Genomic DNA, 22,984 nt, shown 5'->3' with positions numbered 1-22,984 from the left:
CAGTCTGCTTAAACTAATAATACACAAACAATTATAATACACAAACAAGTCTTTATTGAACACACTGTGTAAACATTCACAGTGCAGGTTGGGAAAAGTATGTGAACCCTTGGATTTAATAACTGGTTGACCCTCCTTTGGCAGCAATAAACTCAACCAAACGTTTTCTGTAGTTGTGGATCAGACCTGCACAACGGTCAGGAGGAATTTTGGACCATTCCTCTTTACAAAACTGTTTCAGTTCAGCAATATTCTTGGGATGTCTGGTGTGAACTGCTCTCTTGAGGTCATGCCACAGCATCTCAATCGGGTTGAGGTCAGGACACTGACTGGGCCACTCCAGAAGGTGCATTTTCTTCTGTTGAAGCCATTCTGTTGTTGATTTACTTCTGTGTTTTGGGTCATTGTCCTGTTGCATCACCCAACTTCTGTTGAGCTTCAATTGGCGGACAGATAGCCTAACATTTTCCTGCAAAATGTCTTGATAAACTTGGGATTTCATTTTTCTGTCGATGACAGCAAGCTGTCCAGGCCCTGAGGCAGCAAAGCAGCCACAAACCATGATGCTCCCTCCACCATACTTTACAGTTGGGAGGTTTTGTTGTTGGTGTGCTGTGCCTTTTTTTCTCTCCACACATAGTGTTGTGTGTTCCTTCCTAACAACTCAACTGTAGTTTCATCTGTCCACAGAATATTTTGCCAGTAGCGCTGTGGAACATCCAGGTGCACTTTTGTAAAACTTCAGACGTGCAGAAATAGTTTTTTTTGGACAGCAGTGGCTTCTTCCGTGGTGTCCTCCCATGAACACCATTCTTGTTTGGTGTTTTACGTATCGTAGACTCGTCAACATAGATGTTAGCATGTTCCAGAGATTTCTGTAAGTCTTTAGCTGACATTCTAGGATTCTTCTTAACCTCATTGAGCATTCTGCACTGTGCTCTTGCAGTCATCTTTGCAGTCAACTCCTAGGAAGAGTAGCAACAGTGCTGAACTTTCTCCGTTTATAGACAATTTGTCTTACTGTGGACTGATGAACATCAAGGCTTTTAGAGATACATTTGTAACCCTTTCCTGCTTCAAGTAACTCAACAATTCTTAATCTTAGGTCTTCTGACATCTCTTTTGTCCGAGGCATGGTTCACATCAGGCAATGCTTCTTGTGAATAGCAAACTCAAATTTTGTGAGTGTTTTTTATAGGTCAAGGCAGCTCTAACCAACGTCTCCAATCTCGTCTCATTGATTGGACTCAATCAGCTTTTGGAGAAGCGATTAGCCTAGGGGGTTCACATACTTTTTCCGACCTACACTGTGAATTTTTAAATGATGTATTCAATATAGACAAGAAAAATACAATAGTTTGTGTGTTATTAGTTTAAGCACACAATGTTTGTCTATTGTTGTGACTTGATGGCCAATTTATGCAGAAATCTAGGTAATTCCAAAAGGTTCACATTGTTTTTCTTGCCACTGTAAATGTTAATGATTTGTATGCATATTATTCATGTGCGTGCATTCAGATTGTTAATTACTTTCTTACAAATAGAATGATGATGTATTATTATGTTTTTTTCCCATCCCATAACCAATTTTAGCCCTTACCCTCTCAAAAACAGGAAATAGAATTTGAAATGATTTCAGCTGTAACTGAAAGGTTACTTCTGAAGCTGCTTTGCAAACAGTACAATTCCCCTACAACTTCTCCCTAAAATCCATAGTGTCCACTGAGTCCGACTTGACTTTTGACTCTCAGCCCTAAGAGACCCCACACTCCCAAAGTCTGTTTTTACGGATGGCAGGGTTCTGTTTCCAGTTTTTTTTTTTATTGCAACGGAGACCCCTGGGTAGACAGTCTGTCAACTTCCCCTGGAGAAAACAAGCGAGGTAGTCCCTCCTGAACGTTGCAGGCAGGCAAGGGGAAAAGAGGCCATAACGTTGAGGGCAGCGGGTAACCGTTTCAACATTAGTATTCCGATGAGGTTGCCAGGGACTTGGCAAAGGGACGGCAGGCCTGAGTATTTAACGCCTCACCCAAGACAGAAGCCAAATTAAGGCCTTGTTGGTTTTGCAGACCAGGGCCAAGCCAGTACAGGCAGTTGTACACTGAATACAGAAGATGGCATGTCTGAAGTCCTTTTCAGAATACTCAAAAATCTCAGGATATAAAATAACTTGGGAAAAAAACAAAATAATGGAAATAGGAAAAAGAAAAAGAATAACTCACAATCTACAACAATCCTTTGTGGATTATTAAAAATGTAATATTTAGGATGCTTAATAAGTGTCAACAAACAACAAATATATAAAGATAACGTTATTCCATTACTCAACAATATGAAAGCCTGAGGGTGGTTTTAACCTTCCAGACTTGGAAGTGTATCACCTCACCACCCAAGCTTTTACTTGAGACATATAGTTAAATGCACTAAAGGGGAACAATGGGTACATATTGAAGATGAGCACGCTCATCCCCAGAATCCGTTTATGTGTCTATTTTCCAAAGGATAAAGCTAAAAACATGAACAACTTCATAGTTAAGAACACTTTAACAATATAGAAGAAAATTGAACATATTCTACGAGAACCAACATCACTCTCTTAAAACACAACCTGGATATCTAAAGGCATGGAAACCATAAATGACTTGGTAACGTGAAATACACGTATTTCCATTACAGAATGAAAAAGTCATTTTGGACTGACCAACATCGATCATTTCAAATACATATCACAAAAGTTACATATCGCACAATTTCCGATTTGAAATATTTTGATCATCAGAGCAACCCATGAGGGAATCTTATTTGAGTCAGAAAGGGATGTTCAAATGATAGGTAAGATGTACAAAACCTTGCAGAGAGCCTATCCAACTGACAATCTCTTAATAAAATAAACTATTTGACTCAAAACGAACTGATGTTGGCACAAGATGGAGGGAAAGTTGGAGCCTAACTAATGAAATGACAGTTCACGAAAATGTACGCTTAATCCAGTATAAACTAACGTATAGAATTTATTATACAAAAGACAAAATTCACACATTCTACAGTACAACGGCAGAGTCATGTCTTAAGTCTAAAACTAACAACGATTCAATAATCTATGCTTTCTGGGAATGCTATAAAGTTCAAAAGTTACTTTTAATCCGTCTGTCTGCATATTTCAGAACACAGAATATGCGGGTGTAGTTAGATACCCAATGGGCTGGACGATTCCCTTCTCATCTTGAAAAAACATATATTAAAAACGTAATCCGCCATCATTAACACAATGGAGAAATTGAATGACTTATTATTGAAATAGCATGGGCGATTGAGAAAACAACGAATTGGTACAATTTAAGTCCACGTGGCAAACAATGCAGGCACTAAGGATAGGGGTGTCTGTAAATTGTTGTTCGTATGTTTATTTTACCCCCAAAAAATATTATAGGAAAGAGAGAGCGAGAGAAGCCACCTTCATACCAAAAACGCTGGAAATCTGCCCCCAACTAAAGCGAAAAACTCACGAGAAGCGGGTGAGCGGAGCAAGCAGAGCGAGGCGGATGGAAAGGACTGTACAGGCAGAGCAGTGACTGTATGCAGGCAGAGCAGTGACTGTATGCAGGGCCGGATTAAGAAATCATAGGCCCTAAGGCTTTGAGTTAAAAATAGTTAAAAAGTAAGAAAAAGATTAGCTAAATAAAAAAGGAGATAGTAACACACAAAAAATACAAATAATGAGGCTGTATACAAGGAGGACCAGTACCGACTCAATGTACAGGGGTGCGAGGTAGTTGAGGTAATTGAGGTTATACAGTATGTATATGTAGGTAGAGATAAAAGTAATTTGGCAATCAGAATACATTGTAAACAGAGTAGCAGCAGCATACAGTGCCTTCGGAAAGTATTCAGACCCCTTGACTCTTTCTACATTTTGCACACACTTTTTCCACCTTGTATGTATGAAATAGTTTTTTCCCCTCATCAATCCAAACACAATACCCCATAATGACAAAGCACATTTTTGCTCATTTATTCAAAATAAAAAACTGAAATATCACATTTACATAAGTATTCAGACCCTTTACTCAGTACTTTGTTAAAAGCACCTTTGGCAGCGATTACAGCCTTGAGACTTCTTGGGTATGACGCTACAAGCTTGGCACACCTGTATTTGGGGGGTTTCTCCCATTCTTCCTTGCAGATCCACTCAAGCTCTGTAAGGTTGGATGGGGAGCGTCGCTGCACAGTTATTTTCAGGTCTCTCCAGAGATGTTCGATCGGGTTCAAGTCCGTGCTCTGGCTTGGCCACTCAAGGACATTCAGAGAGTTGTGGCATCAATATGCACAATGCACAATATGCATGTGTGTGTGTTTTTGTGTGTGTGAGCTTATGTAGTGTGTGTGTGTGTGTGTGTGTGTGTGTGTGTGTGTGTGTGTGTGTGTGTGTGTGTGTGTGTGTGTGTGTGTGTGTGTGTGTGTGTGTGTGTGTGTGTGTGTGTGTGTGTGTGTGTGTGTGTGTGTGTGTGTGTGTGTTGGAGTGTCTGTGCAGTATGTGTGAGTGCATGGGTATGGAGTGTGAGTGTGCGTAGAGTCAGTGCAAGAATGTCAGTGCAAAATAAATTAGATGAAAAAATTAATAATTAAAGGGGTCAATGTAAATTGTCCTGGTAGCCATTTGATTAACTCTTCAGCAGTCTGATGGCCTCGGGGGAGAAGCTGTTCAGGTACCTTTTGGTTCACCGCCTGGTATAGAGGTCCTTGATGGCGGGGAGTTCTGCCCCAGTGATGTACTGGGCCGGACTCACTACCCTCTGTAGCTCCTTGCGGTCGGATCCCAAGCAGTTGCCGTACCAAGCGGTGATGCAGCCAGTCATGATGCTCTCAATGATGCAGATGTATAACTTTTTGAGGATTTGAGGGCCTATGCCAACTCTTTTCAGCCTCCTGAAGTGGAAGAAGCATTGTCATGGCCTCCTTCACGATTGTGTTGGTGTGTTTGGACCATGATAGGTCCTTAAGCTCTCGACCACTACAGACCCGTCAGTGTGAATGGGGGCTTGTTTGGCCCTCCGTTTCTTGTATTCCACGATAAGCTCCTTTGTGTTGTCCACATTCAGGGACAGGTTGTTGTCCTGGCACCACACTGCCAGGTCTCTGACCTCCTCCCTATAGGCTGTCTCCTCATCGTCGTTGATCAGACCTCATGTCGTCTGCAAACTTAATGATGGTGTTGGAGTCGTGCGCGGGATCCAGTTGCAGAGTGAGCTGCTCATACCCAGGGTCCTTTTGAGCTGTAGTCAATGAAAGGCATTTTCACGTAGGTTCCTTTTGTCCAGGTGGGAAAGGACCGTGTGGAGTGCAATAGAGATTGCGTCATCTGTGGATCTGTTGGGGCGGTATGCAAATTGGAGTGGGTTGAGTGTTTCTGAGATGATGGTGTTGATGTGAGCTATGTTCAGCCTTTCAAAGCATTTCATCGCTACAGATGTGAGTGATACAGGGCGGTAGTCATTTAATCAGGTAACCTTGACATTTTCGGGCACAGGACTATGCTGGTTTGCCTGAAACATGTAGCTATTACAGACTGGGTTAGGGAGAGGTTGAAAATGTCAGTGAGTACACTTGCCAGCTGGTCAGCGCATGCTCTGAGTGCACGTCCTGGTAATCCATCTGGCCCTGTGGCCTTGTGAATGTTGACCTGTTTAAAGGTCTTACTCACATTGGCTACGGAGGGCGTGATCATACAATCGTCTGGAACAGCAGGTGCTCTCACGAATGGTTCAGTGTTGCTTGCCTCGACGCGAGCATAGAAGGCATTTAGCTCGTCTCGTAGGCTGGTCACTGAGTAGCTCTCGGGCCAGGTTGCCCTTTGTAATCTGTTATAGTTTGCAAACCCTGCCACGTCCGACGAGCTTGTAGGTGTAGTAGGATTCGATTTTAGTCCTGTATTGACACTTTGCCTGTTTGATGGTTCGTCGGAGGGCGTACTGAGATTTCTTATAAGGGTCTGGATTAGTGTCCCGCTCCTTGAAAGCGGCAGCTCTAGCCTTTCGCTCAGTGCAGATGTTTCCTCTAATCCATGGCTTCTGGTTGGGATATGTACGTACGGTCACTGTGGGGATGACGTCATCAATGCACTTATTAATGAAGCCGGTGACTGCTGTGGTAAACTCCTCAATGCCATCTTATGAATCCTGGAACATATTCCAGTTTATGCTGGCGAAACAGTCCTGTAGCTTAGCATCCGCTTCATCAGACCACTTCTGTATTGAGCGTGTCACTAGTACTTCCTGTTTGAGTTTTTGCTTGTAAGCAAGAATCAGGAGGATATTGTCATGGTCAGATTTGCCAAATGGAGAGCGAAGGAGAGCTTTGTATGTATCTCTGTGTTTGGAGTAAAAGTGATCTAGAGGTTTTTACCTTTAGTTGCACAGGTGACATACTGTTAGAAATTAGGTAAAACAGATTTCAGTTTGCCTGCATTAAAATCACTGGCCACTAAGAGCGCAGCCTCTGGTTGAGCAATTTCGTCTTCTAAAATGGATTAAATGAATGTTTTTCCTCATCAATCTACCCTCTCTGCAGCACACCATACCCCAACATGACAAAGTGAAAATAGGTTTCTAGAAATGTTTGCAAATGTATATATTTTTTTAAACAGAAATAAGTTATTTACATAAGTATTCAGACCCTTTGCTATGAGACCCAAAATTGAGCTCAGGTGTATCCTGTTTCCATTGATCATCCTTGAGATGTTTCTACAACCTGAATGGAGTCCACCTGTGTTAAATTCAATTGATTGGACATGATTTAGAAAGGCACACACCCGTCTATATAAGGTCCCACAGTTGACAGTGCATGTCAGAGCAAAAACTAAGCCATGAATTTTCCGTAGAGCTCCAAGACAGGATTGTGTTGAGACACATATCTGGGGAAGGGCACCAAATAATTTCTGCAGTATTGAAGGTCCCCAAGAACACAGTGGCCTCCATCATTCTTAAATACAAGAAGTTTGAACCACCAAGACTCGTCCTAGAGCTGGCCACCTGGCCAAACTGACCAATCGGGGGAGAAGGGCCTTGGTCAGGGAGGTGACCAAGAACCCAATGGTCACTCTGACAGAGCTCCAGAGTTCTACTGTGGAGATGGGAGAACCTTCCAGAAGGACAACCATCTCTGCAGCACTCCACAAATCAGGCCTTTATGGTAGAGTGGCCAGAAGGAAGCCACTCCTCAGTAAAAGGCACCTGACAGCCCGCTTGGAATTTGCCAAAAGGCACCTAAAGACTCTCAGACCATGAGAAACAAGATTCTCTGGTCTGATGAAACCAAGACTCAACTCTTTTGCCTGAATGCCAAGCGTCAAATCTGGAGGAAACTGGCACCATCCCTACGGTGAAGCATGGTGGTGGCAGCATCAGGCTGTGGGGATGGTTTTCAGTGGCAGGGACAGGGATACTAGTCAGGATTGAGGGAAAGATGAATGGAGCAAAGTACAGAGATTCTTGATGAAAACCTGCTCCAGAGCGCTCATGAGCAATTTCCAAATGCCTGAAGGTACCACGTTCATCTGTACAAACATTAGTACACAAGTATAAACACCATGGGACCACGCAGCCGTCATACCGCTCAGGAAGGAGACGCGTTCTGTCTACTTGAGATGAACGTACTTTGGTGCGAAAAGTGCAAATCAATCCCAGAACAACAGCAAAGGACCTTGTGAAGATGCTGGAGGAAACAGGTACAAAAGTATCTATATCCACAGTAAAACGAGTCCTATATCGACATAACCTGAAAGGCCGCTCAGCAAGGAAGAAGCCACTGCTCCAAAACTGCCATAAAAAAGCCAGACTACGGTTTGCAACTGCACGAGGGGACTAAGATCGTACTTTTTGGAGAAATGTCCTCTGATCTGATTAAACAAAAATAGAACTGTTTGGCCATAATGACCATCGTTATGTTTGGAGTAAAAAGGGGGAGGCTTGCAAGCCGAAGATCACTATCCCAACCGTGAAGCACGTGGGTGGCAGCATCATGTTGTGGAGGTGCTTTGGTGCACTTCACAAAATAGATGGCATCATGTGGGAGGAAAATTATGTGGATATATTGAAGCAACATCTCAAGAAATCAGTCAGTAAGTTAAAGCTTGGTTGCAAATGGGTCTTCCAAATGGACAATAACGTCAAGCATACTTCCAAAGTTGTGGCAAAATGGCATAAGGACAACAAAGTCAAAGTATTGGAGTGGCCATCACAAAGCCCTGACCTCAATCCAATAGAAAATTTGTGGGCAGAACTGAAAAAGCGTGTGTGAGCAAGGAGGCCTACAAACCTGACTCAGTTACACCAGCTCTGTCATTAGTAATGGGCCAAAATTCACCCAACTTATTGTAGGAAGCTTGTGGAAGGCTACCTGACACGTTTGACCCAAGTTAAACAATTTAAAGGCAATGCTACCAAATACTAATTGAGTGTATGTAAACTTCTGACCCACTGGGAATGTGATGAAAGAAATAAAAGCTAAAATGAATCATTTTCTCTACTAATATTCTGACATTTGACATTCTTAAAATAAAGTGGTGATCCAAACTGAACTAAAATGTAATTTTTTACTTGGAATAAATGTCAGGAATTGTGATAAACTGAGTTTAAATGTATTTGGCTAAGGTGAATGTAAACTTCCGACTTCAACTGTATGTATTACAGGCTATAGTAGGCTTCTAAATAAACTTTCCAGTGACACTCTGACTTACCGGTTATGGCCGATGCGCTCGTCATGGCAATATCCTATCTGAAGATAAGCTACTTTGGAAAAAAATGTCGCTGTTCGCTTAAAGTTGGGAGTTGTTGAGAATTAATTTTTATATTGCTTCTACAGACAGATTAGTCTTGTCTCTTCAACAGTAGGCATTTGCTTTCCAAACTGTACATTCTTCCCACAATTGTATTTTGAAGTTTGCTATAGGCAAAATTACAGCCGCAACTAAATATAGAAATATAACCCATAGATGGCAGTTCACAGTCAAGTCAGGACGGGGATCCATTATTAGTTTCTCCATGATTTTAACAGTCAAATCGCCAGAGTAAGAGGTTCTAAAACCCTTCTATGGATTATGCTATAGGTCTATGGCCACAAAGCAACATGCTGTTCTATATTTGGCACGCGTGCTGCCTAGGGCTGTGGCGGTAATTACATTTTGTCAGACGGTTATTGTCATGCAAAAGTGTGCCGGTCTCACTGTAATTGACCGTTAATTAACATAAACACGTTTAGCGTCCCCTTGCATACGAGCCACTGATGCGCACCTTTGGAACATCTACGTTAAAAAAGGTAGAATAAATGAATTTAATATACACCATCACAATAAATCCATTATTTATTTTTAGCAGGTCTAAAGAAACATGATAGGAAGATATTTTGTTTCAGAAGAACGGAATATGAGGTGGCCTACTGTATGATATCTGGCTATGCCATGCCATTGGCTGTATATCACAGATCCCTCCGGAACTTTCATTACGTACACCTGTTCCCTATTCCCACTGATTAGTACTTGCGTAACTGTGCCCTTTGGTTTCCATTGGGCTGTCCATTATTGTTACTATGTCTGTTGGTGCGTGTGAGTACCTGTGCTGTATGTTTTGGCTATCCTGCCATTGTGGATTGCGCAGATGATTACGGGTCTCGTCCCGTGTGTTATTTATTCTAGGTACTCCTCGCTCTTTTGTTTTGGGTTTCTACCCTGTGTTTTGCTTGGTGTTTGTTTGGTCTTTGTCCCCGTGCCTTTACATGGCACGCTGTAATTTGGGCTTAATAAAATTTTAAAAAGTGCATTCCTGCGCCTTTCTCCCAAATCTCTTCATACCAACGTGACACTGTAGGCTTGTTCATTATTATTTATATATTTTTTTCACCTTTATTTAACCAGGTAGGCTAGTTGAGAACATGTTCTCATTTTCAACTGCAACCTGGCCAAGATAAAGCAAAGCAGCTCGACACATACAACAACACGGAGTTACACATGGAATAAACAAACATACAGTCAATAATACAGTAGAAAAAGTCTATATGCAGTATGTGCAAATGAGGTAGGATAAGGTAGGTAAGGCAATGAATAGGCCATGGTGGTGAAGTAATTACAATATAGCAATGAAACAATGGAATGGTAGATGTGCAGAAGATAAATGTGCAATTAGAGATACTGGGGTGCAAAGGAGCAAGATAAATAAATAAATACAGTATGAGGATGAGGTAGTTGGATGGGCTATTTACAGATGGGCTATGTACAGGTGCAGTGATCTGTGAGCTGCTCTGACAGCTGGTGCTTAAAGCTAGTGAGGGAGATATGAGTCTCCAGCTTCAGTGATTTTTGCAGTTCGTTCCAGTCATTGGCAGCAGAGAACTTGAAGGAAAGGCGGCCAAAGGAAGAATTGGCTTTGGGGGTGACCAGTGAGATATACCTGCTGGAGCGCGTGCTACGGTTGGGTGCTGCTATGGTGACCAGTGAGCTGAGATAAGGATATGATCATTTAGCAGAGAAGATATGCTTAAATGTCCCATGCCATTCTTGTATATTAAATGATTTTATAGTAATAAGAATATAAATGATCTTAGCTGAATAAAATATATGTTTCCCATCTGGAGCGAGTGCACATATGAAGTGGTTATTTTGAGCTTAAAAGTGATAATTTGAAAAAGGTCCTATATGCTAGATTTAGAGTTATTTGCAACTTCAGTTGTGAATGATACAAACCTTAGAATGTCTTAGAAATCAAAACATATATGGGCTGCATGATACAACTATAGGCTATTGATGAGTTGAGAAAGTAGCACAAAAAAAAGCTTGCACTATGTTCCTTGCCTCAGGCTGCACACTCTCGTCAAGTGATCATATTTTCACTGTTCTCAATTTAATCTCGTCTTTATTAAGATGTGAAATTTGTTTCCAAAAGACATGTCATCCACATGCACTCAAATAGTGAATGGAATGCCACTTTCCAACTGGTTCCTTATTCAGGCTACTCCAGTTATTTCACTACATTCATCAACCGCTGCCCGACAGGTGATATTCCGCCCAAACTCTGAATGCCATGGGCTCTCCAACCCTGTTCTTGCATTTACCCAGCGCTTCATTTGGGAAACCTAGTGAAATCTGTTCGGGAACATCGATAGTAACATGTATTCACAACAAAACATATATCATTCAATTGTTGACAGCCCCTCTCGCAGCATGCCGGAGAAAGGAATGAAGGAGAGCGAGGAGATGGAAACGTACGGTGGGGAGATATTCTGTAGCTAAAGGTAATGTGTCAGCCTTTTAATTGGGAAAAGATTTTTAAAAGTCCCTATTACTAGGCTATTCAATATCAAATACAAATTAACTATAATTGTTGGCTTCGACGCCCTGCATAGTCAGTGAACCCACAGCATCGCCTAGGCCTATACATTCTCTCCCAGACTCATGAATAGAACGTTTGGATCATAGCATAAGGTAACCGGCCCAGTCAGTATGCATAGTAATACAGTCCTCATTCAAAGGCGATTACTAGAATTTGTTTAATTTTGGAGGTAGGCTAGACCAATTATGTACCAAAGACATCTTAAATCAGTTGTTTTTTGGGGGGGGGGGTTTCTGCCGTGGGTAATATGCAGTAGGCTATGTATTGCACAATCATTATAATAGCACAATCATCGGGGGAGAAGGGTTTCTCTAAAATGCATATGGGTGTTTTGAATTGATCATTAGAAAGTCAATTTCGTTGTGTTAGGCGTTGAAACAACATCCACAACGACCATGTTTTCCACTCAGTTTCAACCTGCTGTTAAACTTCTTTCCTCATATTGATCATCACAGTGAGGTGAGATTTAAAAACACGTATCGTTTCGATAATAAGTGTCTGCTGGGATTTTCTATTGCATTTGCATTGATGTCAGAGTGGTCAGAAGGACAATAGAGCCCTGAGTACAAGGCCATTAGCGACCTGATGGTCGTTAGTGAGTTGGGTCCTACTATGGTTTAGGTCCACTTGTAGAATCTATGCCAAGCCACATTAAAGCTGTTCTGGCAGCTAATGGTGGCCTAACACCCTTTTAAGACACTTTATGTTGGTGTTTCCTTTATTTTGGCAGTTACCTGTATATGCGTGTGATTAAACTTAATCCACAGATATATTTTTTTTAGAAACGATTTATCCTCTGTGGCTAAATTATGTTCTCTGGTGTATCTTGAATGAATCCGAGCCTGACTGTATGCTAGCAGGATAGTCCATATCTACAATCATCTTTGCCGATAGCGATGTTGTGTTTTACATAAGTGGATGAATTGGTCTAATTTAGTATGAATGGTAAAGCCTCAACGCTTAGCTACCTCTTCTAATAAATAAATAAATAAATAAAAAAAGATTTTTAAAAAATAATAAAAAAATAAAAAAGAGTGAATAATTACATTTTTTTTTGTTTTGTGTGACTACAGTATCAGGTATAAAATGCGAAAATAGAGACACCTTCTAATTGAGAGAGGCATCAAAGCAGACAACCCGCCTGGTTGGGTCGTTATAATTAAAAACGATGCATTCTAAAATGAATCACATGCATGCTCGCCTTTGGTGAGTTTTGGCCATAAGTGTGTTGGAAATGTGTTTAATGTGATGATATGACGTCTGCCAGAGAAACACGAATGAAAGGGAATAATGATACTATATTAGTTTCATATGAACATGTAGGCTATTAGATGTTTCTGTACTAATTTGTACTAGATCTCTTGCCATTTACATTGTGACTGGCCCTGGTCTGTCCCCTAGCGTGAGAATAGGCTGATGATACAGCTCTGTGGACACCTACCTTATTTATGGTCCTATGAAGTGCAGGGTCAGGTCCTTCAGCAGAAATAGTGAGCTTCCCGTAGGCCATAAAAAGCCTGGTTGGCTGTCTGTTAATTGTCCTGTCTGTGTGAGAGAGAGAGAGAGACGGAGAGAGAGAGACGGAGAGAGAGAGACGGAGAGAGACACGGAGAGAGAGATACGGACAGAGAGAGAGAGAGAGAGAGACGCACAGGACAGGAACCACTTTGTGCTTTCCCAGATCAAGGAAGTGGGACGTGCAGACCAGGGCAGCCTGGGGTTGTATTCATTAGGCACGAAATGGAAGAAAACAGACTGAAATAACTTGGACTCTAATAAGATATGTTCATTTCTGTTTCCCGTTGCAAAACATTTTTAGGGCAGGCTGTGGTCTCTGGTCGCCTGGGAGGAGGCCTCTTCAGGGCTAATGTCTACAGTTACAGGAAGGCAAAGTTAGTTTTCTATGGCTAATAATTCAGGAATCTATTAACAGACACAAAGGTGTGACTGACTGAGTTCGATTCCAGGTCCTCTTTGAATATCAAGACTGTTTTAGCCCACTGAGCTAAAGCCTAGGTCACAGGCAAGGTTACTCACCTCCCGTACAATGGCAACATTTCGGAGTACAGTACATGAGTCTGGATGTCATGTTACCTGCCAGAGCATATTTGCGAAATGGAAATTGAGAGTAAATATTAATCTTATAATGTTTCAACAGCAGGAAGTCGCAGATGTGCCGTTGTCCACCATCCCGGCTGAGAGCGGCCTCACTAACGGGGAGGTGGAAGAGGTGACCGACGTTTCGACGGTGGCCGCTGCGATGTGCCCGGTGGTCACCGGGGCCGCTGTTGCCACGGAGACGGCAGAGATGGCAGTCGGGATGTCACCGGTGGTTGGGCCGGCGGTGTTGCCCGTTGAGCAGGTGAAGGAGAGGCTGACGGGGGGACACCCGTGTGCCCAGTGCGACCGTGTCTTCATGTCCATGCAGGGGCTGAGGTCCCACGAGAGGAGCCACTCGGCCATGGCCATGTTCACCAGAGAGGACAAGCACAGCTGCCAGTACTGCCAGTTCGTCTCCCCCTTCAGACACAAGTAAGAGGACGTCATATAAACTTAAAGTGGAACTGACAGTGTTTGAACTACTTAGCAAATGTGAAACAAACAGACAATCATATTATCAGTCAAAAATATAAAATGCCTAGTTTATGCTACTAAACCAACTTTATAAGAGGTTTTACAAATAGGTTCTATTTGACTCAACATTCCTTGACGTACACTAAGGCATTGTTGTCAGAATAGATGGATGCAGTTCAATGCATGATTAATATAATTCACCAGTACATTTCTTGGTAGTCCAAAAAATATTGCTATCAGGTTGTAAATCACAGCTGGCCTGGTACATTTTTTGCTGCCACCACTCATTCGGGATGAACTGTTTCAATTTCAACGACTCAATATTTTGAACAAAAACGGATTACTGTAACTAAGGCTGGGAATGTCAATACAATCAAACTAGCAAGGGCAATGATCACAAGTCAGTCATAACTTGGCTAATTGGCTAGTGTCAAACACAAGGCCTGTGGGCTGAATAGGACACACAAGCAAGTCAACAGTTGAGTTCTAGTCTATGAAATTACAGGCTGATGCAAATCATTGAATTCAACTTAAATTGCTTTGCTTTTGTTTGTCCTGTTTTACAGCGAGCAGCGGAGGGAAAGTGTACAGACACGTGAATCGCGTTGCTAGCTAGCTATGCTGAACTTATCCACAGTTAGCATATCTCTTAGTTGTCAGTCAATGTATTTGGCAGGCAGGCAGGAAAGTTCCCATTCAGTTGTCAAAACGTGGCAGACAACTTGCAGAAGGACGTGCAGGCTACTAACGTTACTCCCCATCGTTTAGCAGTGCAATTTTGACGGCCAACTAGCTGAAAAAGTTTGAGGGGGTTTATCTAGTGTTCCCTCGTTAGATTTTAGCTCATCTCTCTCTGGCTAGCATTAGTTGTCGATCTTGTTTTTGTTGATGTGCATAGGCAACTGAGGGAGGGAGCATACTTTTTTCATGGTTGTTTGATCAATAGGTCTGTGAAGTTCCCAAACGTAAGATGACTACCATTCTGCACTACGTGGCCAAAAGTCATGGCCTTCAAATTAGTAGATTCAGCTATTTCAGCCACAGCCGTTGCTGACAGGTGTATAAAATCGAGCGCCCGGACATGCAATCTCCATAGACAAACATTGGCTGTAGAATGGCCTTACTAAAGAGCTCAGTGACTTTCAACGTCATATAATTCCCACCTTTCCAACAAGTCAATTCTTCAAATTTCTGCCGTGCTAGAATTGCCCCGGTCAAATGTAAGTGCTGTTATTGTGAAGTGGAAAAGTATAGGAGCAACAACGGCTCAGCCGCAATGTGGTAGGCCACACAAGCTCACAGAACGGGACTGCCGAATGCTGTAGCGCGTAAGAATTGTCCTCGGTTGCAACACTCACTACCGAGTTCCAAACTGCCTTTGGAAGCATCATCAGCACAAGAGCTGTTAGTCGGTTAATGGGTTTCCATGGCCGAGCAGCCGCAACAAGCCTAAGATCACCATGCGCAATGCAAAGTTTTAAACCATTCAAAATATATTTTATATTTGAGATTCTTCAAAGTAGCACACTCTTGGCATTCTCTCAACCAGCTTCACCTGGAATGCTTTTCCAGCAGTCTTGAAGGAGTTCCCACAATATGCTGAGCACATTTTGGCTGCACTCAACTCCAAACTATCTCAACTGTGTTGAGGTTGGGTGATTATGGAGGCCAGGCCATCTGATGCAGCACTCCATCACTTTCCTTCTTGGTCAAATAGCCCTTACACAGCCTGGAGGTGTGTTGGGTCATTGTCCTGTTGAAAAACGAATGATGGGAATGGGATGGCGTATTGCTGCAGAATGCTGTGGTAGCCATGCTGGTTAAGTGTGCCTTGAATTCAAAATAAATCATCAACACCAGCAAAGAGAGAGATCATCCGTTCACCTACTCTGTGTCTCACAAAGACACGGCGGTTGGATCCAAAAATCTCAAATTTGGACTCATCAGACCAAATGACAGATTTCCACTTGTCTAATGTCCATTGCTCATGTTTCTTGGCTCAACCAAGTCTCTTCTTCTTATTGGTGTCCTTTAATAGTGGTTTCTTTGCAGCAATTCGACCATGAAGGCCTGATTCACGCAGTCTCCTCTGAACAGTTGATGTTTTGATGTGTCTTACTTGAACTCTGTGAAGCATTTATTTAGGCTGCAATTTCTGAGGCTGGTAAGTCTAATGAACTTATCCTCTGCAGCAGAAGTAACTGCTTCTTCCTTTCCTGTGGCGGTCCTCATGAGAACCAGTAGTTTCATCATAGCGCTTGATGGTTTTTGCGACTGCACTTGAAGAAACTTTTGACTTACCTTCATGTTTTAAAGTAATGATGGACTGTCGTTTCTTTTTGCTTATTTGACCTGTTCTTGCCATAATATGGACTTTGTATTTTACCAAATAGGGATATGTTCTGTTTACCACCTTTACCTTGTCACAACACAACTGATTGGAAGGAAAGTAATTCGACAAATTAACGTTTAACAATGCACACCTGTTAACTGAAATGCATTCCAGGTGAATACCTCATGAAGCTGGTTGAGAGAATGCCAAGAGTGTGCAAAGCTGTCATGAAGGCAAAGGGTGGCTACTTTAAATAATCTCAAATAAAACATTTATTTTGATTTGTTTAACACTTTTTGGGTTACTACATGATTCCATATGTGTTAAAGAAAAACCCTGGAACAAGTAGGTGTGTCCAAACTTTTGACTGGTATTGTATATAAATATGATTTTTTTTTTGTAAATACATTTTCGGGATGGAAAAACGCTTTCACTGTAAACTTAACTGACTAAAACCAGATATAAAGATTTTAAATATGTAGAAAAGACAATGGACCTATATATTTTTTTATAATCTAATCTTTGAGAACTAACAATCACCAAAATAAAAGCTTAAATTCCCAAAACAATGCCCCATGCCACGCACGCTAAGCCCCTTTTTGATCCAGAAAATAACCTTTATGTACCAGGGGCATTCTGGGATTTGGAGTTCGCTGACGTTAGCCATCTGCATTGTTTAACATTGAGTGTGTTACTATTATGATGAATAATGGTCCTTTTAGCTCAGTTGGCGCTTGTAACTCCAGGCTAGTGGGTTTGATTCCCGGGTCCATCCATACGTAAAATCTATGCACGCATGACTGTAAGTTGCTTTGGATAAAATATCCTGCTAAATGGCATATATTAAATTACACCGAGTGGACAAAACATTTGGAACACCTGCTCTTTCCATGACATAGACTGACCAGGTGAATCCAGGTGAAAGCAATGGTCCCTTATTGATGTCAGCTGGTAAATCCACTTCAATCAGTGTAGATGAACGGAAGGAGACGGGTTGAAGAAGGATTTTTAAGCCTTGAGACATGGATTGTGTATGTTGCCATTCAGGGGGTGAATAGGCAAGAAAAAATTTGAAGTGCCTTTGAATGGGGTACGGTAGTAGGTGCCAGGCACACCTGTTTGAGTGTGTCGAGAGCTGCAACTCTGCTGGGTTTTTCACCCTCAACAGTTCCTTGTGTGTATAAAGAATCGTCCACCACCAAAAGGACATCCAGCCAGTGGTCAAAAACGAGCCATTGATGAAAGAGGACAAAGGAGGCTGACACGAATTGTGCAGAGCAACAGACTGGCTACGGTTAGTCAACTGACAGTCCAGTACAACATTGGTGCCCAAAGACACATGAAAGAATGCACAACTCGTCGTACCTTGACACAATGTGGTATTTCAGTTCCACTTCTTTCAGCAAAAAAACATGAGACTGCGGTTGCAGTGGGCTAAGGAACGAAAAACACTGAACACTTGAGAATTGGAAAAACATTGCCTGGTCTGATGAATCCTGGTTCCTACGGTTTCTCGCTGATGGGAGGACTAGGGTATGGAGAAAACCACGTGAGTACATGCATCCATCAGCGTTTCGACATTGCACAGTGGTGGTGGTGCTGCGATTGTGTTGAGGGTGTTTTCATGGCACACATTGGACCCCTTAATAAAAGTGGAGCAGTGTTTGAATGTCACAGGATATCTGAACATCATTAACAATCAGGTGCATCCTTTCGTGGCAGCTGTGCAAATAGATTTCTTTCAGCAGGATAATGTCCCATGCCACAAGGCTAGGATTGTCCAGAAATGGTTCCACAAACATGACAGCGAATTCATCTTACTGCAGTGGCCAGCCCAGTCACCAAATCTCAATCCAATTGAGCATCTGTGGGATGATCTGGAAGGAGTTATTCGGTGAGATCCACGATCTGCCAATTTGGCTGTGGGAAAATGTGTGGGGAAATGGCCCATCACCCCTGTGGAACTCTTTCGACACCTTGTAGAGTCCATGCTCCAACACATTGAGGCTGTTCTCAGGACAAAAGGGGGTGCAACTCAGTATTAGGTTGCTAATGTTTTGTCCACTTAGTGTATACAGTTGAAGTCAGAAGTTTACATACACTTAGGTTGGAGTCATTGAAACACTTTTTTCAAACATTCCACAAATTTCTTGTTAACAAACTATAGCTTTGGCAAGTCGTTTAGGACATCTACTTTGTGCATGACACAAGTAATTTTTCCAACAATTGTTTACAGACAGATTATTTAACTTATAATTCACTGTATCACAATTCCAGTGGGTCAGAAGTTTACATACACTAAGTTGACTGTGCCTTTAAACAGCTTGGAAAATTTCAGAAAATGATGTCATGGCTTTAGAAGCTTCTGATAGGCTAATTGACATCATTTGAGTCAATTGGAGGTGTACCTGTGGATGTATTTCAAGGCCTACCTTCAAACTCAGTGCCTCTTTGCTTGACATCATGGGAAAATCAAAAGACATCTGCCAAGACCTCAGAAACAAATTGCAGACCTCCACACGTCTGGTTCATCCTTGGGAGCAATTTCCAAACGCCTGAAGGTACCACGTTCATCTGTACAAACAATAGTACGCGAGTATAAACACCATGGGACCACGCAGCCGTCATACCGCTCAGGAAGGAGACACGTTCTGTCTCCTAGAGATGAACGTACTTTGGTGCGGAAAGTGCAAATCAATCCCAGAATAACAGCAAAGGACCTTGTGAAGATGCTGGAGGAAACTGGTACAAAAGTATCTATATCCACAGTAAAATGAGTCCTTTATCGACATAACCTGAAAGGCCGCTCAGCAAGGAAGAAGCCACTACTCCAAAACCGCCATAAAAAAGCCAGATTACTGTTTGCAACTGCACATGGGGACAAAGATCGTACTTTTTGGAGAAATGTCCTCTGGTCTGATGAAACAAAAATATAACTGTTTGGCCATAATGACCATCGTTATGTTTGGAGGAAAAAGGAGGCTTGCAAGCAGAAGAACACTATCCCAACTGTGAAGCACGGGGGTGGCCGCATCATGTTGTGGGGGGGATTTGCTGCAGGAGGGACTGGTGCACTTCACAAAATAGATGGAGTCATGAGGGAGGAAAATTATGTGGATATATTGAAGCAACATCTCAAGACATCAGTCAGGAAGTTAAAGCTTGATCGCAAATGGGTCTTCCAAATGGACAATGACCCCAAGCTTACTTCCAAAGTTGTGGCAAAATGGCTTAAGGACAACAAAGTCAAGGTATTGGAGTGGCCATCACAAAGCCCTGACAAAAATCCTATAGAAAATTTGTGGGCAGAACTGAAAAGGTGTGTGCGAGCAAGGAGGCCTACAAACCTGACTCAGTTACACCAGCTTTGTCAGGAGGAATGGGCCAAAATTCACCCAACTTATTGTGGGAAGCTTGTGGAAGGCTACCCAAAACGTTTGACCCAAGTTAAACAATTTAAAGGCAATGCTACCAAATATGAATTGAGTGTATGTAAACTTCTGACACACTGGGAATGTGATGAAAGAAATAAAAGCTGAAATAAATCTTTCTCTCTACTATCATTCTGACATTTCACATTCTTAAAATAAAGTGGTGATCCTAACTGACGTAAGACAGGGAATTTTTACTAGGATTAAATGTCAGGAATTGTGAAAAACTTGAGTTTAAATGTATTTGGCTAAGGTGTATGTAAACTTCTGACTTCAACTGTACGTCTCGTGTCTGAGCCTTTGAATTGCGACTCCACTTTGTCTTTATACTGACGTTTTGCCTGTTTGATTACCTTAAGGAGGGAATAACTACACTGTTTGTATTCGGCCATATTCTCAGTCACCTTGCCATGGTTAAATGCGATGGTTCGAGCTTTCAGTTTTGCTCGAATATTCCATCTATCCACGGTTCCTGGTTAGGGTAGGTTTTTATTGTCACAGTGGGTACAACATCTCCTATACACTTCTTGATAAACTCAGTCACCGTATCAGTGTATTCATCTATGTTAAATTCCGGAGGCTACCTGGACCATATCCCAGTCCGCGTGATCAAAACAATCTTGAAGCGTGGATTCTGATTGGTCAGACCTGCGTTGAATAGTCCTTAGCATGGGTACTTCCTTTTTGAGTTCCTGCCCATAAGGAGGGAGGAGCAAAATGGAGTCTTGATCAGATTTGCCGAAGGGAGGGCGGGGGAGGGTCTTGTAGGCATCTTAGAAGTTGGAGTAGCAGTGGTTGAGGGTTTGAGCAGCGCGACTACTACAGTCAATGTGTTGATGGAACTTCGGTAGCGTTTTTCTCAAATTTGCTTTGTTCAAAACCCAAGCTACAATAAATTCTGCCTCAGCATATGTGGTTTTCAGTTTGCATAAAGTCCAGTGAAGTTGAGGGCCATCGTGGTATCGGCTTGAGGGGGAATATACACGGCTGTGACTATAACCGAAGAGAATTCTCTTGGGAGGTAATATGGTCGGCATTTGATTGTGAGGTATTCTAGGTTAGGTGAACAAAAGGACCTGAGTTCCTGTATGTTATCACAATCACACCATGAGTAGTTAATCATGAAACATACACCCCTGCACTTCTTCTTCCCAGAGCGATATTTATTCCTGTTCTGCGTGATGAAGTGAGAACCTAACTGGCTGTACGAACTCAGACGGAGAGCCATGTTCCCGTGAAACAGTGTATGTTACTATCCCTGAAGTCTCTCTGGAAGGAAATCCTCGCCTTGAGCTCGTAAACTTTATTATCCAGAGACTGAACTTTAGCGAGTAATATACTCGGAAGCGGTGGGTCGTGTGCGCGCCTCCTGAGTCGGACTAGAAGTCCACTCCAAGGACCTCTCCTCCACTGGCGGTGTTTTGGGTCAGCCTCTGGAATCAGTTCAATTGCCCTGGGGGGTACGAACAAACGATCAGATTCAGGAAAGTCATATTCCTGGTCGTAGTGCTGGTAATGCTGGTGAGTTACCGCCGTTCTGATATCCAAAAGTTCTTCCTGGCTGTAATAACACCAAAAAAATTATGGGTTAATAATGTAAGAGAACACAAAAAATATTTATACTGCAAAGTTTCCTAAGTGCAAGAAGCACGGAAGCCCTATCTATCGACGTCATCTGAGCTGTGCTTTATATCGGACATACACTCTGGATGGAATGTAGCCTAAGTGCCAGTCTGTTTGTGATTGACAATGACGGAGCAATGGGGTAGAGAAGAGCACAAAGAGATCTGGCACCAGGCTAGATGGAATGCGCATTTCCTCCAAAACTCACTCCAGTAGAATCCATTGAGACACTGTAGACATGGCAGACATTTTGATAGTGTAATTTGTCTTCTTATCCAAAGCTGAAAGACCTCATCTCAGCTCCCTTGTGTAGTCCCACTGTATTGCTGACCCGGAAAGTAAATGTGTTCCCATGCCACCCAAGAGGCTGGGATCAAAACACATTCATATTCCCCAGATACCTTCTATGTGGTTTGCAGTCAGACACACAGAGATACACTAGGGATACTGTGACCATGGTAGATGGTTTTCCACTATGGCCTCTGCTCAATAGTCATTAGAAATTCTCTGCTAGTTGTGGCTCAGAAAATCAAGTTAGGTACAATCAGATTCCCTCTGCTTCCTTGGAAGTATTCTGTTGTGATGGGTTGAAACATATGTGCAGACCAGGGGTCAGCAAACATTTTGGCTCAAGGGCCACAGGATTTCGAGCACCGCGCAGATTTTTTTGTAATAGATTTTTTTGTAAAAAATCTATTTGCAGGCCAGGAAAAGGACAGTTATTTGAAAAGTCCATTCTAATTTCTACATACTTTCTATCTAGTTTTAGACGTTCAAGAGTAAAAGGGAAGAGAAAAAAAAGAAAAAAGGAGTGTTTATCAAAACTCCCGTGGGCTGGATTGAATGGGCCGTAGTTCGCCCATACCTGGTGTAGATGTTTCTTTCTCTACATCTCTCTTTCTCTCCCACTCTGCCCCCCCCCCCCTCTCTCTCTGTCTCCCTCCCTTTCTTCTCATTCACTCTCTCTCCTCTTTGTCTGTGTCTCTCTCCTCAGTCTGGACAAACATGTGCAGTCTCACCACAGGCACCACAAGCCGTTCAGATGCAAGCTCTGTCCTTTTAAGTCTGCTTACCTGAGCCGACTGAAGAGTCATCTGCACAAAGCACACCCAGGTAAAAAACCACACACCTCACTACTCTGTGCTCACCACGACTTCACGGGTGGTCAGTGTTTGTTCTGGGGCGAAACTTCTACTTCCTGTGCCTTCAAGTTTTCACACCCCTTGAATTGTGCAACATATTTGTCGTGTTACAGCCTGAATATAAAATGTATTAACTTTCGATTTTGTGTCACTGGCCTACACACGATACCCCGTAATGTCAAAGTACAATTGTGTTTTTAGTCATTTTTACAAATTAATTAAAACATGGAAGCTGAAATGTCTTGAGTCAATAAGTCAATTATCTGTACGGTCCCTCAGTCGAGCAGTGAATTACAAACACAGATTTAACAACAAAGACCAGGAAGGTTTTCCAATGCCCCTATAGGTAGATCGGTATAAAAAATAAGACATTAATTATCCTTTTGAGCATGGTGAAGTTATTACTTACACTTTGGATGGTGTATCAATACACCCAGTCACTACAAACTCATTTGCCAGAGAGGAAGGAAACCGCTCAGGGATTTCACCTTGAGGCCAATGGTG

At 42.3% G+C, this 22,984-nt stretch overlaps 1 protein-coding gene across 4 annotated transcripts in view; it reads left to right on the top strand.

The window, feature by feature from the left end:
• Nucleotides 1–22,984, top strand: part of LOC139543593 (zinc finger protein 462-like) — a 92,377-nt gene that overhangs the window by 46,260 nt on the left and 23,133 nt on the right. For 3 of the 4 annotated variants that reach the window (XM_071349839.1, XM_071349837.1, XM_071349840.1), the window contains exons 5-6: nucleotides 13,537–13,910; nucleotides 22,333–22,451. In XM_071349839.1, coding sequence (XP_071205940.1) covers nucleotides 13,537–13,910; nucleotides 22,333–22,451 — 493 coding nt within the window. The remainder of the gene's footprint in view (nucleotides 1–13,536; nucleotides 13,911–22,332; nucleotides 22,452–22,984) is intronic. The other variant, XM_071349838.1, reaches the window with a different exon arrangement.

This window comes from Salvelinus alpinus, chromosome 18, assembly GCF_045679555.1.
Source record: "Salvelinus alpinus chromosome 18, SLU_Salpinus.1, whole genome shotgun sequence".
Classification (NCBI taxonomy): Eukaryota; Metazoa; Chordata; class Actinopteri; order Salmoniformes; family Salmonidae; genus Salvelinus; species Salvelinus alpinus.
This window is presented reverse-complemented; position numbering and strand designations above follow the sequence as displayed.